This window comes from Mustela nigripes, chromosome 1, assembly GCF_022355385.1.
Source record: "Mustela nigripes isolate SB6536 chromosome 1, MUSNIG.SB6536, whole genome shotgun sequence".
Lineage (NCBI taxonomy): Eukaryota > Metazoa > Chordata > Mammalia > Carnivora > Mustelidae > Mustela > Mustela nigripes.
The window spans coordinates 175,082,675-175,099,841 of NC_081557.1; the positions used below are offsets into that span (position 1 = coordinate 175,082,675).

A 17,167-nucleotide genomic window follows, 5' to 3' on the forward strand; every position below is an offset into this window, starting at 1 on the left:
TAACACATTTGGAGAATCAAAGGCATGCAAGAGAAGAACTGACACGAGAAGAAAGCAAATGAGGGAGGCAGACAGTTGGTATTCAGGTAACCAGGTGAAGTTCTAATATTTAATTGATGATCCAAACACTAATGCTGGATCATCTAATAAAATGTGCATCTCTCACATGGCTACTTATCAGTTATCTAGGAACTTCATTTTTAAAGAAATACTTTCTTACTTTCCATTTCCCACAAGGAAGCTGAGATACCAGGCCTACTTAAAATTGGTGCCAGGTCCTACAGCAAGAGCACTGAAGAGCTGGGTGAGGGTTCTCAACCCCTGCACATACTGCCTCCTGCCCCTGAAGCAGGTTGGCAGGAGGAGGAGAAAGAGGAAAAGAAGAAGGGTTGAAGAAAAAGGGAGACAGGAGGAGGCTAGAGGTGACCTTCGATGAAGGCAGCAAGGAAAGACTCTTGAGTGGCCTGCCTCAGCTACTGACTGGTCTCTACCACACGAACCCACTAGTGGTCAGGGTCTGAGCATAGCACACCAGCTACACTGCCCTCAGCTGTATGTATCCTTTGGAAAACCCATCTGTGTCTGCCTGCCTCTCAGCATGCTCTTTGCTGCTTTTCAGATTCATCAGTAAAGACAGATCTGTGATGAGATCGGTTGCAAGGGAAACATGTGAGTTATTTGCCATTAGCATTTAGATTGGGGCAAGGACATTCCGCGACAGTGCTCTAACCCAAAGGCATAGAGTTCATGCTTAGAAGATCTCAGATAGGGAAGAGGAAGTCAGAGCTTGGGGCACACCTACAGCTTTACCCTTTAATTTATCCAAACTTTTAGAGTAATAGTTGTTGGCATTTTAAATTTCTTTACAAACTATAAAATGTCTTTGTTTGAACCCCATACAATCAATCCCTGTGAGGGTAGTATTTTCCTGTTTTACAAGTGAAGAAACCAACTCTAAGATACTAGAGATAGGGTTTGTAGGTGTAAAGCAAAGACTTGAATGCAGGTGTTGTGACTCCTCCCGTAACTCCTTTCCTAGGCACTAAGCCTAGAGGCCCAATATGCATCCAGTTTAAGACTGCTAATAAGATAAAGCTGACAAATACAGGGTAGTTAGATATAGATTAGGGATAACTACTAAGTAGAGGTAATGAATTTATTATTATTTTTCCAGTAAAACCAAATCTAAAAAGTTACTTTCAGAATCAAAGTCTTTTCTTTTCTTTCCTTTTCTTTGTAAAACCAACTCATTGCAGGCTTACTGACAGACACCAAAGGCAACAAGGTCTGTCTGCAGCACATTAAAAACAATTTACAGACTTATAGTGATGATACAGTGTCAGGAACCTAGAGGACTAGTTTGTGTCGATAATCCCAGTTGAAAAATCTTTCAGAGCATCCTGTAGTATCCCCTTTATTTCAGTTTTTCACCTATTTGCTGTATATGTTAACCCACAGAAATTTCGTTGAAAAACTGTGGTGGGAATCCTCCACATTATTACATCTTGGAACCTGCACTTATTTGGTTGGAGTTGGTTGCTAAAGGCCTAAATTAGAGTTCAGTCCATAGGACAGACCAGTGTCATTCTTATCCAAGATCCACTTTTTTCTCTTGCTTCCTGCCAAACATGTGGTGCAAACATGGCATTTGTGGTAAGGGCTGCTTGAATGAGGTAGGACAATGGCAGCGTAAATGCACAGCAGCCCCTGGGGACGCTCTGTGTCCCTGGTCTCAAAGTGCTCCCTGACCCTGGAAGCACTAATATTGTCTGGGAACTTGAGAAAAAACACAGATGCTCCTACCCTAGACCTACTCAGTACAAAGTACTAATCTGTGCTTTAGCCAGCCCTCCACGTGACTTGTTGTAGGCTGAGGTTTGAGAAATACTGCTTTAAGTTGGTCACAAGAGAGCATTAACTTCATATTTGAAAAATACTATTTGCAACTATACTGGTGTATTTCAAAATTTGCATGGAAATATGATTCCTTACCGCATGCCCACATATCCACTGGCTTTCCATAAGGATCTTTACGTAAAACTTCTGGAGAAAGATATCCAGGTGTGCCAGCAAAACCTAGGGAAAATGGAAGTTAATGAGTCAAAGCTGACTGGACAAAACCAATGTGAAACAGGAAACAAAGGAGGGAAACATTTTGAGACTTTTAAATAGGATGATTTGTTTGCCAAAGTAAAATGAGGCCTAAAATAATATACAATAGTTTCTCTCGATAGCAGTATCAACACTAATCTGCTTTGTAGCTTATTAGGAAAAAAAAATGCATTTTTCCCCAGATAAGGGGAAGGCTACTCTATTGTGCTATATAGTCAGCTCATATACTTAAGTCTATTTGGTTAGCAGTTCTTATTCTCACTTATTTATGCAGGATTTGAAACTAAACCTGTGAAGGGGATCAGAACACACCACCCCAAAATACACCACTGTGGTATACTGATTATTTTTAGCTGAAGTCAACTGAGAATCAGTAGATGTATGACAGGCTTTTTAATCTCCTTTCTACCTAAAAGTAGGGCATACATTTCTTGTGAAAAGGTGCCCTCACTGTACAGGAAGAGGAGAACATTCCTGGAATGGGAGCTGGTGCCAATATGGATATGTGCAAACCAACCTTACTAAAAGAACTTTAATCTTCCATTAGTTTCCCTATGTGTTTCCTCATTATTTCCCCCACAATTTAATATCCCGAGTCAAAACCCCTTTTTCCTTAGTCTTATCAAATCTCCACAATTTATCACTCTTCATTAAAATGGGATATATGTCCCTTGGTCTGGCCTTTCTTTAAGGTCTTCATTTATTTTCTAGAAAGGCCTCCGTGTGTACGTAAAAGTTAAAATATTAACATCAAAAAAATTGTATGCTTTCCTCCTGTTCATCAGTCTTTTGTCAGTTAGATTCACAACCTTGAGCCACAGACCTAAGAGGGGAGAGAAAAAGTCCTTCCTCCCTTATACCTGACAAGAAATAGGGAGAAATTTGAAGACAGGATTAGAACTCTGCAAGAGATTATAGTTTTCATGATACTGACATAATTTTATTATGAGAAGCATTCACCTACAAAACGAAAGAACAAAAAAGATAGATCCTAAGTAAGTATTTTTGAAAGTTGAGTAGTCTATATGGTGGGGATGGGGCTGAGAGTAATCGAAGAATTCACCAGAAGAAGAAATAAGTCCTAAATATATCAAAGAGATCTCTTTGAACTAAAAAATAGTGTGTACTTATCACTGTCAACTAAAGAGAAGACTTAAGAACATTTGGATGAATCACTACTGAACAAGTACCAACTAGAATTTAGAGAGAGATATGGTAGGAGAAACTAGATGGCAAAATAAAGTTTCATTATTGTATAAATCAGTATAAATTCCAGTAAGGTATGTTTAAATAACAATCAATTTAGAGCTGGAACCTAGAGTGACATTTTCCTTATTTCTGAAAATAATAGCTTTCAAATAAAAATAGGTACTTTTAAAAAGACCCGAAATAACCACCTGGAAGTTTTATTTAAAGGCACACCTAAAACCTGGAAACATTTCTTTACAAGGATATGTAATCAGGAATTCCTCCGACCACAAATCACTGAAGAAGCTCATTTTATATTTACTGGGATTCAAAGTGTCCAAGAAAGGAGTCTTTTCTTCCCATTTTTAAACTATTAAGTACAATGTGCAGACAGATATAAAAATAAGTATATATATATATATATATATATACACACACACACACACATATATATATATATATACACATAGATAAAATAGCATGGTTATTCCTCTGAACAAAATTACCTTGGAAAGTAAGGCAAAGGATTGTGGATTTTAACCTCTAGGTCCCTTTATTACTATTCCTTTCCTTTGTTATAGCGGAAGATGGAATGGACAGTAAGAAGGGACTCTAAGAAAAGATGCCTGTATTGTAGTTTAAGCTTCACATGGACCACAGTGGATCTACCCCTATTCTCAAACCTTAATTAAAGGAAGCATTTATTTGATAGTTGTGAGGAGCAAGAATTCCTAATAATCATGGTGGTTCCATTGCCTAAACTTTGAGGATGACATCAAGGAGTGAGGTGAAGTCAGCTAATTCCAAGGTAAGGATGAATGTGAGAGTTCTAAAGAGCTACTGGTATGCCACACATGCTCTTATTCCAACAGTCCCTTTCCAACTCCTCCCAGGTTGAGACACAGACAAAGGAACTCAATGAGACACCAATGCCAAACTCCAGATTAAAGACCATGTTTCTAGCCTACACTTTAAGACCCTTTATTTCCAGGTTTCCCTTCAGTCATTCAGCATGATTTCTTTCTAGTCCTGAGAATTTGACCTGATTAATCTATTTAAGGTCTCTTGAAAACAGACTGTTCATTCTTGCACTTGATGTTACTTTTTCTATTCCTTGAAGCTTCAATTTCTATCTCTACCTTTTCTTTAACAGACTGGGCTCTAGATTATTTCCATTTAGAGATCTGCTTAGCTAACTACAATTCTCAGTGGTCCTTCCTTACTCTGAATTTTTACCACCTTTTCATATACAATCTATAATCTCCTTTCTAGAATTAGTAAACCTTAATATATGTCTTAAATATCTTAGTAGAATACATTTCCTGGGGGGAGGATGTTAATGATATTTCATCTAGCGAGAAAAGATAAGAAGCCATTGTGTGACTTAGAAATGAAAAGATAATTTTAAACTTAAATTATTACAAAACTTCTCTGGAGTCTAAAATGCTAACAGAACACCACACTGTTCATTCTTATTTAATATAATTATCATTTGAACAGTCAGTGTGGTCCTTATTCCTAAGAGTACTGAAGCGTACTCTAAATGGATAAACATTAATGAACTGTGTACTGCGCAATGTGTTCTCACAAACACCAAAATACTGAGGGTAAGACAGAGAAAGTCTTTTCTAGCAGGAGATTAAACTCATAAGAATCTCATTTATCATGATAAATGCTATTAACAGGGAAATTAATGGGAGCTTACATTCTTTACAGATAATATGTGTTTCTCACTCTGAAAAACCAATAGGAATATCAGAGCAAACCAAAAACAAAACATACTTACTGTTGGCAATGTATCCACTGCCTTAAGAAAACTCAAACTTCAAAGAGAGACATAATAGTAATCAAGCAAAACAATTATTCCATGAAGGAAGATGGTGGTATCCTTTTTTCCTAGTAGCAACAAAGAACTAGAAATATACTGCAAACACCACTTCTAATCCCATAGGAAAAATGGGCTGTATTTGCATATTTCTCTTTGATAAATTTTCTAGCCATCTTAACAAATGTAGTGACACAGGGTGTTACTCCTAGCATTTCTGGCTAGTAATCAAATAGATCAGGGCTAGGAAGACAAAAGAAATTATCATGAGAAAAAGAAAGATTTAGGCTTAAAAATGAGAAAAAAACCAATAAATAGCTGCTATAAGCCTTGTGTAGTTTTATTTTTCTTATTTGTAGTAGACCTCTTATATTTATTGAAATAAAACTGGGGGTTCCTGGGTGGCTCAGTGGGTTAAGCCTCTGCCTCTGACTCAGGTCATGATCTCAGGATCCTGGGATTGAGGCCCCCATCAGGACTTCTGCTTAGCGGGGAGCCTGCCTCCCCCTCCTCTCTGTCTGCCTCTCTGCCTAGTTGTGCTCTCTCTCTCTCTGTTGAATAAGTAAATAAAATCTTTAAAATTAATAAATAAATTAAAATAAAATAAAATTGAGCAAAAGCCTGAAATTCTGGCATTACATATAATGAAAGAGTTCTGCTCTCCTTTCAATATTAAATTAAGTTACTTTATTAAAATAAAAAGGCTTCCCTCCCCATCACTGATAATACATTTTAAAAGACAAAATTAATCAGTCACAGATCATGGGCATTAAAGAGAGAACATGATGTAATGAGCACTGGGTTTTACATGCAACTGATGAATCACTACATTCTACCTTTGAAACTAATAATACATTATATGTTAACTTTAATTTAGATTAAAAAAATCAAATACACGAGACTATGATGGTAGATAATATCGAATAAATATACTATCAAGTCATTCATACTAAAACATGCTTTTACTTTAAAAAATCTATGATATATGTCTTGTACTACAACCAAAAGATATATAGTATATCACATGCTTCCATTTCCTCAACTTGGTTACCATGAGGATTCACTTGCATAGAATAACATGAAAAAATAAGCTAAAGAAAAAAAAAAGAAAAAAAAATTTGTGCATTCTCTTAAGCTTATAAACAATGTTTTTTCTACATTTTTTGAAATGCGGAATTTTCTTGGGACTTAAAATGCACCTCTTTTTAAAATTAAAAAAAAATTTTTTTATTTTTAAAGATTTTATTTATTTATTTGACAGACAGAGATCACAAGTAGGCAGAGAGGCAGACAGAGAGAGAGGAGAAGGCAGGTTTCCTGCTGAGCAGAGAGCCGGATGTGGGACCTGATCCCAGGACCCTGGGATCATGACCTGAGCTGAAGGCAGAGGCTTTAACCCACTGAGCCACCCAGGTGCCCCACCTCTTTTTTAAAAATAAGTTTTTATTAACATATAATGTATTATTTGCCCTAGGGGTACAGGTCTGAGAATTGTCAGGCTTATACATTTCACAGCACTCACCATAGCACATACCCTCCCCAGTGTCCATAACCCAACCATCCTCTCTATACTCCCCCTCCTCCAGAAACCCTCAGATTGTTTTATGAGATTAAAGGTCTCTTATGGTTTGTCTCTCTCCTGATACCATCTTGTTCCATTTTTTCCTTCCCTACCCCCAAACTGCCCACCCTGTTTCTCAAATTCCTTATATGACAGAGATCATATGATAATTGCCTTTCTCTGATTGACTTAACTTCGCTCAGCATAATACCCTCTAGTTCCATCCATGTCGTGGCAAATGGCAAGATTTCATTTCTTTTGATGGCTGCATTGTATTCCATTGTGTATGTGTGTGTGTGTATCTCACATCTTCTTTATCCATTCTTCTGTTGATGGACATGTAGGTTCTTTCCATAGTTTGGCTATTGTGGACACTGCTGCTATAAACACTCAGGTGCACATGTCCCTTCAGACCACAACATTTGTATCTTTAGGGTAAATACCCAGTAGTGCAACTGATGGGTCGTACGGTAGCTCTATTCTCAACTTTTTGAGGAACCTCCATGCTGTTTTCCAGAATGGTTGCAACAGCTTGCATTTCCCACCAACATTGTAGGAGGGTTCCCCTTTCTCCACATCCTCTCGAACATCTGTGGTTTCCTGACTTGTTAATATTAGACATTCTGATTGGTGTGAGGTAGTATCTCATTGTTGTTTTGATTTGTATTTCCCTGATGCTGAGTGATGTTGAGCACTTTATAAAATTCAGCTCTTAAAAGTTGTTATTCTAATAGGTATCTTAGCAAAAACAACAGTCATAGTATCATACTGAAGAAGAAATGGGATTTTATTCCTAATCTGTCTTTCTTTCTCTGGAATCAGATCACTTTTAAACATAAATGATCACAATTTGAAATTTGTGTACTTTCATTTGGATGCTATTGCTTTCACTAACTTGATAATTGGTTTTTCACTCATCGATTTGCTAAACAACTTTCACTGAGGAGGCAGAGAACTGTGGCATTGTGTTTCATGCCTAGGTGGTTTTGAAAACTTATTCAACACCTTTCAAAGCCCAGGCATATTCTTATGGACTCGTAACAGCCTTGCAAAGAAATGTTTATTATTACTGCTTACAAAGAAGACATGGACCTCACAGAGTTAAAGTGACTTGCCCAATATCATATGATTATTAAGAATCAGATCCAGGACATAAGCTTGGGTACTCTAATTCAAAAACCAGAATTTTTTTCTACTGCACAAAATCCTACTGTCAAGCAGCTTGTGATCTAGCACAGGAGACAAAACACAGAGCTCAAAAACAAGGGAGATTTAAGGTGGTCAATTATGTCACTCTTTTATGTACCAAGCCAAGTTATTGATGTTAATTTGTAGCTTGGCTCTGATAATAAGGCTTGTCTTGTTCCTAATATCCTATCATCACCTTCTACCCAGTTCTGGCAATTACATCCTTAGCCTATGTCTCTGTTTTGGTGTCCTGCTTCATACCCTGCGTCTTGTGAAGCAAATGGGACTAGATAGTATTAGAGTCCAAACTCTGGAGCATTGATTTCCTCTAAACAGACTTCCTTAGAATTTAGAGTCACCCACTGTTCTGTCTATTATCTGGAATTTGCTTGCTCTTGCATACTCCTTAGTTCAAGCTGTCATCATACATAATGTGAACTCCTGTATTAGCCTACCTGGTCACCTGCCTTCAGAGTAAGTATCCTTAAGCCACCCTCCACATTGCTACCTACAACATCATTATATAACATAAACCCCATAATGTCCTTCCCTACTGAAAATTTTTAAAAAAAAATTTTTTTTTCTTTTTAAGATTTTATTTATTTATTTGACAGAGAGAGATCACAGTAGGAGAGAGGAAGGGAAGAGATCACAGAGAGAGGAAGGGAAGCAGGCCCCCTGCTGAGCAGAGAGCCCGATGTGGGGCTCGATCCCAGGATCCTGAGATCATGACCCGAGCCGAAGGCAGCGGCTTAACCCACTGAGCCACCCAGGTGCCCCCCTACTGAAAATTTTTCACTGGGTTCTTGAAACTTCCAGGATAAAAGCCAAATCCTTCAAAAGCACATAAAATCCTTTTCCACCTAATTAACTACCACTCATCCCAGTATACTTTATACTTTAGCTATATCAAACTTCTTGCTATTCCATAAATAGAAACAGTAGTTTCATGCCTCTGAGATGTTTGCATGTGCTGATCCCTCAGTCTGGCCTTCATCTCCTTGCACATTAGTCAACAAATTCTCATTCACCCACTGGGGAAGCAGAAGTACTACCCCAATCACCAAAATGTTCCCCAGATGCAGAATTTCACCTTTCTCTTATGCTCCAGGGCACCTTCTTGCATGCCCTCTTAAATGCTCTCACACTCCATGGGAAACAGTTACTGATACAGAAGTTTCAGTATCTTGAGGGGTATGACTTCTTGCTTAATTTAAGCATCCCCATTAATTTTTCTGCCCACCTCTGTGACAGCCCTCCTACTTTCTACTGGACCTCAATTCCAAGTTACCATATATTCTTTATCTGTGTCAACTGTGTCCTTATATAGTATACAAAGATGCCTCTGAATCAATTTACAGTCCTTATTCTAGGTCCTACCTTCTTTCAGTTTGCATTTAAGAGGAATAAGCTTATTCATATGTCAAAATATAACAAACCAAATGCCAAGTTTGAAGACTGTAAATTCATTTGGTAGGTGAGGAGAGACTTAATATAAACAGCGGTATTAAGCTTAGGAGGAATCGTGGACAAGGGTAACAGTCAGGTACTACAGAAATAGGATGGGAAGCAAAAAATGAGGTCCTAAATTAAGCTGCCTGTAGAGGAAAGGCTGCTTTGCCACCCCCTCCCACTTATTAGCTGGGACAGATTAGAGACAATGATGAACCCTGGGGGCCCTATTCACACCTTAGATTTAGGAAAACACAAAAAGTCTCTACATATAAAATGAAAAAAGTAAGCACTTCTTGAGTGCTGTTTGCTGTTGTTGTTCAGAGGAAAAGCAATTAGAAGTGAAGGGCATTTTAAAAATGATCTAACCTCAACACTGAAAGTCAGAAAAAAAGTTAGAGGCTTGGGGAGAGGTTATATTTTGGGAGATTACATGGAAAAAAAAAAATGGGTCAGTACTGGGAAATGGCAAAAACAGAGGCATAAAAAAAGAAACAGTGAATAAAATAATCCAACAGGATAAATATTGAAACAATACACAAGCCTGGTTAGAAATGCTCTAATTTAGAGTTAATTTCTTTCTTAATTGTAAAGAAACAGATATTTCACCAAAAAGAAATTTTGAAATTATCAGAATTTTACAGCAGAAACTGGCAGTGTGAAGAAATAGAAGATAATTAAGATGAACATACACACACACACATATGCCATAATATTTTTAAACTTTAATTTGCTAACTACGAAGTATGTGGAAATATTCTGTATTTCCCGAGTCCCTACTATTTACACAGCAGTTTTTGGCATCAAGTAAGGTTCTATGTGAACAATTTTCTCTGAAAAAGTCCTCTTTTAACAATGCAAACCTCCCAGGGTGCCTGGGTGGCTCAGTGGGTTAAAATAATGCAAACCTTCCTTATTAATTCTTAGTACAAGGATCCATTTTCTCACTCATGTTTTAAGAAGTCTACACATTACTGTGCTCCTATTAATATTTCTCTTAAATTATTTCTAGATTATATACCTTCTAATGTCAATAAAATGAAATGCTTATAAAGGTATAATGTCTTCAGTTTAATCAGGCTGTTGTTAGAAGGAATATTTCTGTTTTACTTTGGCTGGGAAATGGGTTATGATGAGCCAGAAGAGAATGAGCAACATAAAGTAGAAAGAAGCCCTACTCACCAAACCACGCCTGCTGGTCTCCTTGAACTTCTATGGCTAAGCCAAAGTCTGCCAGTTTCACAGCTGCTCCCTTGGATTTGCTAGCTAAAAGCAAATTCTCAGGCTTTATTTAGAAAGAAAAAAAAGAGACTGAAGTGAGAACCTATTTTAAGTGACTATTCAAAACTAACAACATTTTGTAAGATTAGGGGGGGGGGAAAAAGTCATGCACTGTCCTCTCTCCTGGAGACTGTCATTCCTAAATCCCAGGGAAAATATGGTTAGAAAAACGATTAAAAACTATCATGTGTGCAGGTTTCAGACAGATGCATAAATGTAGTAGAGAGATACTAGGCAGAAAAGATAAAATAGTTGGGGACAGATCAAATGAATGGAAGCACCTGTCTTGACCTGCTCACATGCTTCCAAGGGCTGCTGAGGTCCAGACTTGGCCATGGACATTGACTTAGAAGCCTAATAGAGTACAGACATTTTCAGCAGAAGGAAACTTGGCAAAATGATAACAAGAGTTGGACCAATCTACAGACATTTGGCAAATGAAACTGTGCAAATTAAATCCTAGTTGACTTCAAGAGTTTGGACCTAAATGTAGTCATTTGATTCCTCAATGTTTCCAAACAATTTCTGTACAAATTTTGGAGTCTTATTCTGAATTACATATTAAATTGCTGTCTTTAAGAATCTGTTTATTCTTAAAGGCAGAAAGAGTATACTATTTGCCAAATGTTAGAGTTAGCATTTTTTCTCTTATAAGCCAGTTTTTTAAGATATAATTTAGATGTCTACAAAGTGTGATTCAAAGCATTCCTCATATATTTGTTCTCGCATCATGAAATACTATAACAAAGATACATTTTCATTTTCTTGGGTATTAATCATTACTCAAGGACTGATAACTCGGTGTTGGAATAAGGCTGTGTTTATACCACTGTCTCCCAACCAGGGCATGAGACACACAGGAACTCTGAAAATAGGCATGAGGGCAAAGACTTGAATTTCCCCCAACCACCTTTGTGGACTTTGGGAATTGAAGTGAGAAGACAGTCAGGAAAAGGAGGCTGATTAATACATACACTGAAGTCTACCATTGCTAAGTATCTGGATAAACATCCAGCTGGACTGGTACATCCACATTTAGAAGACTAGTTCAACATCTTACCTTGGGCTAAAACCCAGCAAATTTAGAGGTGTGCCTCGGACTGAAAGAAGTTGGGAAACAATGGAGTTTACAAGTGCCAAAACAATTGTCTGGAAATCTAAATATTCAGGTCATTCAAATTGATTCTGTTTCTGTGTTGGCAAACTAATTCAATATTTTTTTTCATGAAATGGCTACTTTTTTCTTACTGAATTAGGCAATTCTGTTGGCTGTTTTGACCTTGTATAAACACAGCCTAGACCAATATTAAATTTATTAATTAAGCCAGCCATGCAAATTAGCAAAGACTCATAACCAGAACTTGAAAAAATTAGGTTTAGTCTATAAGAAATAAGAGTGTAGGCAAGTAAGTTTTAATCAAGTACCAGACTTCTTCAGGCTATTGCTGTTCACTGCCATCAGATTCATCACTATTATGACAATAGGTAACTGAAAGGAAAACTTTGTAATTTCTTAGGGCTGATAGGGCTTTTTAAATCACCTCAACACTAAATACATGATAATTTAATTTGGACACTGGGATGAAGATGTCTCAAGACTATGAAAGATGTCCATGCTGAAATAACCTTCAGTGAAAAACCTAACATCCAAAATGGGGACTCTGGTTATCTATTAATGTAGTACAGTACCTAACCATATCATATTATTAATATTTGACATTTTATTTTCACAACTAAAATTTATGGCCTACTACATTCATGCATTTTCTAATTTAATCACAAAGTGATTTCCAGCTATTAATTTATTAAATAAATGACTTGAAAAATTGTATCAAACTGTAAGCAATAGTTTAATTCTTTGTAACCTTTACACTCAAAAGCACTGAGATGTCAGAGATCTCTGCTAATACACATCTGTCCTAATTTGTCAACCACAGACTCATTCAAGGAAAGAGTTTCAATTACTTTAGAAATCACAGTCATTTTAGATCTTTTAATGAAGTAGTACTGAAGTGTGCTGAGCAAATGTCAGTGCCATCAGTAAATAAACTTTTAAAATATTTAATGTGCTTTTATTCTTATCACTAGATCAAAAAGTTCTGGGCAGTGCTATGTGCATTACGCCCTTAAACACCAAGTATCTGCCAATTCAGAAGAAATGGAACACCTTAGAGTTTTATCATACATGGCCTCTGAATGACTGGGGCAAATATTCATACCTAGAGATGACCTAGAAGACCTCTCTATCGGGCCTTGTGAGTCATCCAGGGAAATAATTAATCCGTTTGGATCAGTGTTTTACCTTATACCCATTAAGACTGTTCAGCTGCAGTTATGTACAGGAAAAGGCAGGGCTCTTTCAAGATTACTGTGGAGATTTAAAAATTAATAGAACTAAAATGGCTTCATGTTTATACATATCTTTTAAGCAAACCTAAAATACAGAATTATGGAATGCAAACTGAAAAATAAAGGTGCTTACTGACTTTACTAAAGGGTTATTTTCTTTATAAAATATTTCATCACAAGATTGCTTCTAATGGCCAGCTTCAATGAAACATTAGAAATAGCATACAAATGTGATTTATATACAACTCTTTGGAATATATTCAAAATCTGAATAATCTTGTTATCACATTCTGCCATTTATATGGCATCCAACTTAAATACGTGTTGTACTGCAGAAGTTCACTAGCAGGTAGGTTAGTTCAAATTCTGAACACCTACAGAAAAGAAGATAATTTGCGAGTGTAATTCACAAAAGCTGAAATGGTAGACTCAATCAGCTAATTAGTGGCTGCTTCCTTAAAAGGACCACCACCATTATCTGCTACTATTCAGTAATTTGATTTTCTAAAGCAAATGAGAAAGGTGAAATCAGAAACACAGGTCTTCCAATGTATAGCTGAACATGAGAGAAATGGGGAACACGATGATCTAGAAAAAAGATGCAGAGCTAGGTCTATGTCCTAGGACAGACTGTTATTAACTGTGTGGACATGGGTAACTCATAGACTGTTGGAGCTAATTAGTTCTTTCATCTCTCAAATGAGCATTATAAGCATATTTCTCATAACAGTATATACAAAATTATAAAATCTCACTGGATTTTATCACCAGAGCTCTGTTCTCTGTATGGAGCAATATACACATTGGTGATTAGCTGTTACACTCCAGTGCAGCTGGCCATGTCAATGTGCAGGACGCTGAATATTTGCAGCGAATGTTCATAACTTGGGGGAGGTCTATATTCCTAAATTTAATGCAATCTATTATGCAAATCTTTATATATTAAGATTATTTCTAAATTCTGATAATGCAATCACTTTTTAGGTTGGGTTTTAAATAGATTCTACTGATGTTCTCACACACAGGTTCCTTCCCCACCCAATTGCTTCCTAATGATGCAGGATTTTCCATGACATCTGGTCTTAGTGTCAACAACCATTTATAGCATATCAGCTGTAATGAGCAGCAACTGTTGGCAAGTTTTGTTCTGTGCTTCCATATGGATGCAACAGCAACTTCTTTCATTGTGATCTGAGATTTTCTTGAATCTGTCCAAGTATCTCAAAGTACCTAGGCAGGTTGCTGGTGTCACTTTTAGGACTAGGAATGACTTAGGAGATAAAATAACTCAAACCCTTCAGTCTCAATGAGGTAGGATCTGTGCACATATGTGATTATCTAGCCAACAAAACTCAAACATTAGGAATTTTTATGCGTAGTGAAATCATGTATGTTTTACTTTTTTATAGCTTTTTAATGAATATCATAAACAGTTATTAGTTTTATCATTCTATATTATCTAATCCCTTCATTTCTGTAGATACTTGTTTCTAAGAATTGAAATAATATTTTTAGATTTCTTTCCTCTACTGGATAGTATCAAATTCAACACGAAGTTAAGAATTCCGTGTTTTGATGTGTTTTCAGTCACTTTTCCTTTGCCACAGAAGGTGTAACAACACTCCTAGAGATAAACTAAGTGAAAGTGCATGAATTGAAAAGCTTGAATATCAAGCTCACTCATGTACATGGCAGAAGTTCTTTTGTGCACATGGTACAAGTGACTTTTGCTTTTATTTTTATATGGAATGGATATTTGAATTTATGTACCTAAGCACACGGAATTCTCAGCTGATGCCATGTGTTGAAAATCTGTGGTTATCAAGTACTATTTCCATCATCAAGCATACATGAGCAAGTTCCTAAGAATCATCTGTTTTCCTTTCCTGTTTTCTTATTTACTTCTACCTTATTAGCAGATACTATCAGCACATACTTCTATACTATCAGCAAGTACTTCTCTGAAAGAAGCAGACCAGTGGGACTCTGCCAATTACCTACTGTTTCTCCATGGCCTGACACACAGCTGTCAGGTTCAACAAAGAAACACAAGAATGACCGATGAAATGTGGAATCTATCACTTACACAGTTTGTATCTAAAACACCTAGACATTCTTTATACACAAATGATAAGTTCTTTAAACTTTTATCTGAGTATACTTCTGAAAAAAGAGGAACAATTGCAATTTTATAATTATTCAAAATGTATCTACTACTAAAGAGGATTTACTGAATACATGTCATATTCCCCCAGAAAATTAATTTCTCTCCTTTCTGATCTTTAATTTTATTCCTATATTTAATTTAGACTTAAAATCCCTTCCCTTATCTCCAAAATTATTATCCTCATTAAAATCTATTCTCTCTCTCTCTCTGCCCTTTTCCTCTCTTTCTTTTCTTCTTCCTCTCTCTCATATCCATCCCCTGATCTGATGATTTTTCCATTAAATAATATTGTTTTTCAGGAGGTAGGCCAAGGAAAAAAGCACCATTTTCTGCTGAGACAATTCACAGATGTTGATGTGTTGCTAAAGGATTGTTTTATGTATGAAGCCTTCTGACCAGATGCTGTTCATGAAGTTTGGTAACTATCTCTGATGTACCTTGAACCGAAGAAATCTTACTATTTTGTGTGGAATATATGATAAAGCAGAGCTATAAAACTATCTCCTTTGACTTACTTCTGTTCCCTGATTCTCAGAAACTATATTTTCAGACTGTTAAATGAAAGAACACATCTCTCCATTTCTTGTGACCTCAAGAGTTGTCACTTGTTACTACCAGTTTTTGTTTGACCTATCTCCTTTTTTTCTGGGAGGAATAGCACTGATACGAATTTTAAAATGATCTTTAATTCGTGGCCTGTATGTTCTAGCCACACAAGGTTTGTTCTGATTTTGCTCTATAATTTGTGCCCACCAACTCTGACAGAACCTCAATAAGTACTTAAGAAATGTTTGATGAACATTTAATCCTCTCTTTTTACACCTAAATTTTCAATTATTAGCTCACAAACACTCAAGACTAAGTTACAGTAATCTACTCTTTATAAACAATCTATTTTTAGGCACTCCAGATTGATTGTCTTGATGTGGCCTAAATCAAATGTGCCAAATGCATTTCATTCTTCTCTGTGTCTCATTTTCCAAAGGCTATGACCAATGCCACCTTACTAATTTGCTAAATAAGAATTTTTTTCTTTGGACATCTATTAACAAATTATGTTGCACACCGCCCCCCCCAACTCCACACTGTATCTTAAACATAACTTAAACTTATTCCTTATTTCTAATAATACAGATCTTATACAGCTCTGATAGATCCATAAGCAGGATCACTTTAATCATTTGATTCACTAAACTTAGACCCATTTCCCAATTCTTCATGTTGCTGGCAAAATTACTTTCCATCATTGTTTGACCTATTATTTGGCCTTTCTTAAAGTTTTTGATTTATCCAGCTAGTGAGCTGAGACGTGGTAGCAATTAAGTATGCAGACCCTGGAACCAAAATGCTTGGGCACAATTCACAATTTACTAGCTGAGCAACCGTGAATAAGTTCTTTCACTCATGGTGGCTAAATCTCTCCTTATGCAATATGGGGAGGATCAAAGTGCCTTCCTCATAAAGCTGTTGTTAAGATTCATATGATAACACAGTACAGGGTACATGGTAACTGCCGGAAAAATAGTAGCTATTATCATTTTTATTACTAACGTCCCACCTTGATCCGAATCCTCCCAAAGACGAGAGTCATATTCCTGAACTATAGTACTATAATTATGTCACCGCTACACTCCTTAATACTGCTTGGATCTGACAGTGGATTCACCTCAGATGAAAGGTCTATGTATCCACTGGATACTGCCTGGTTGTGATTGATGGGCTTCCTTTATGCTAATATCCCACCACATGGAGCCTTCTCCTATTGCTTGTTTCTGGGACATCGTCCAACTTTCTGCTGTGCCTCAGCCTTGTCTCTAGGTTCTTAGAATTTTCCATCTGGTGGATTCCACCGTCTAATAAGCTCCCAAGAGTGGCAGTTATTCAAATAATGATCTTAATGATATCACTGTATTAAAGAGTGATACTTGCCCTCTTTATTCAATATTAATTAACATACAGAAAAATCTATTTCATTCAGTGATGCCTTTTATATTACAAATGTGCTTTTTTTTTTTTTTTTTTTTTTTTTTTTTTTTTTTTTTTT

At 36.5% G+C, this 17,167-nt stretch overlaps 1 protein-coding gene across 20 annotated transcripts in view; it reads right to left on the minus strand.

Moving 5' to 3' along the window:
- CAMK2D (calcium/calmodulin dependent protein kinase II delta) overlaps positions 1–17,167 on the minus strand; it is a 333,039-nt gene that overhangs the window by 69,923 nt on the left and 245,949 nt on the right. For all 20 annotated transcript variants that reach the window (XM_059377681.1, XM_059377620.1, XM_059377556.1 and 17 more), the window contains exons 7-8: positions 10,509–10,611; positions 1,993–2,076 (exon numbers count right to left, since the gene is read on the minus strand). In XM_059377681.1, the coding sequence (XP_059233664.1) occupies positions 1,993–2,076; positions 10,509–10,611 (187 nt within the window). The remainder of the gene's footprint in view (positions 1–1,992; positions 2,077–10,508; positions 10,612–17,167) is intronic.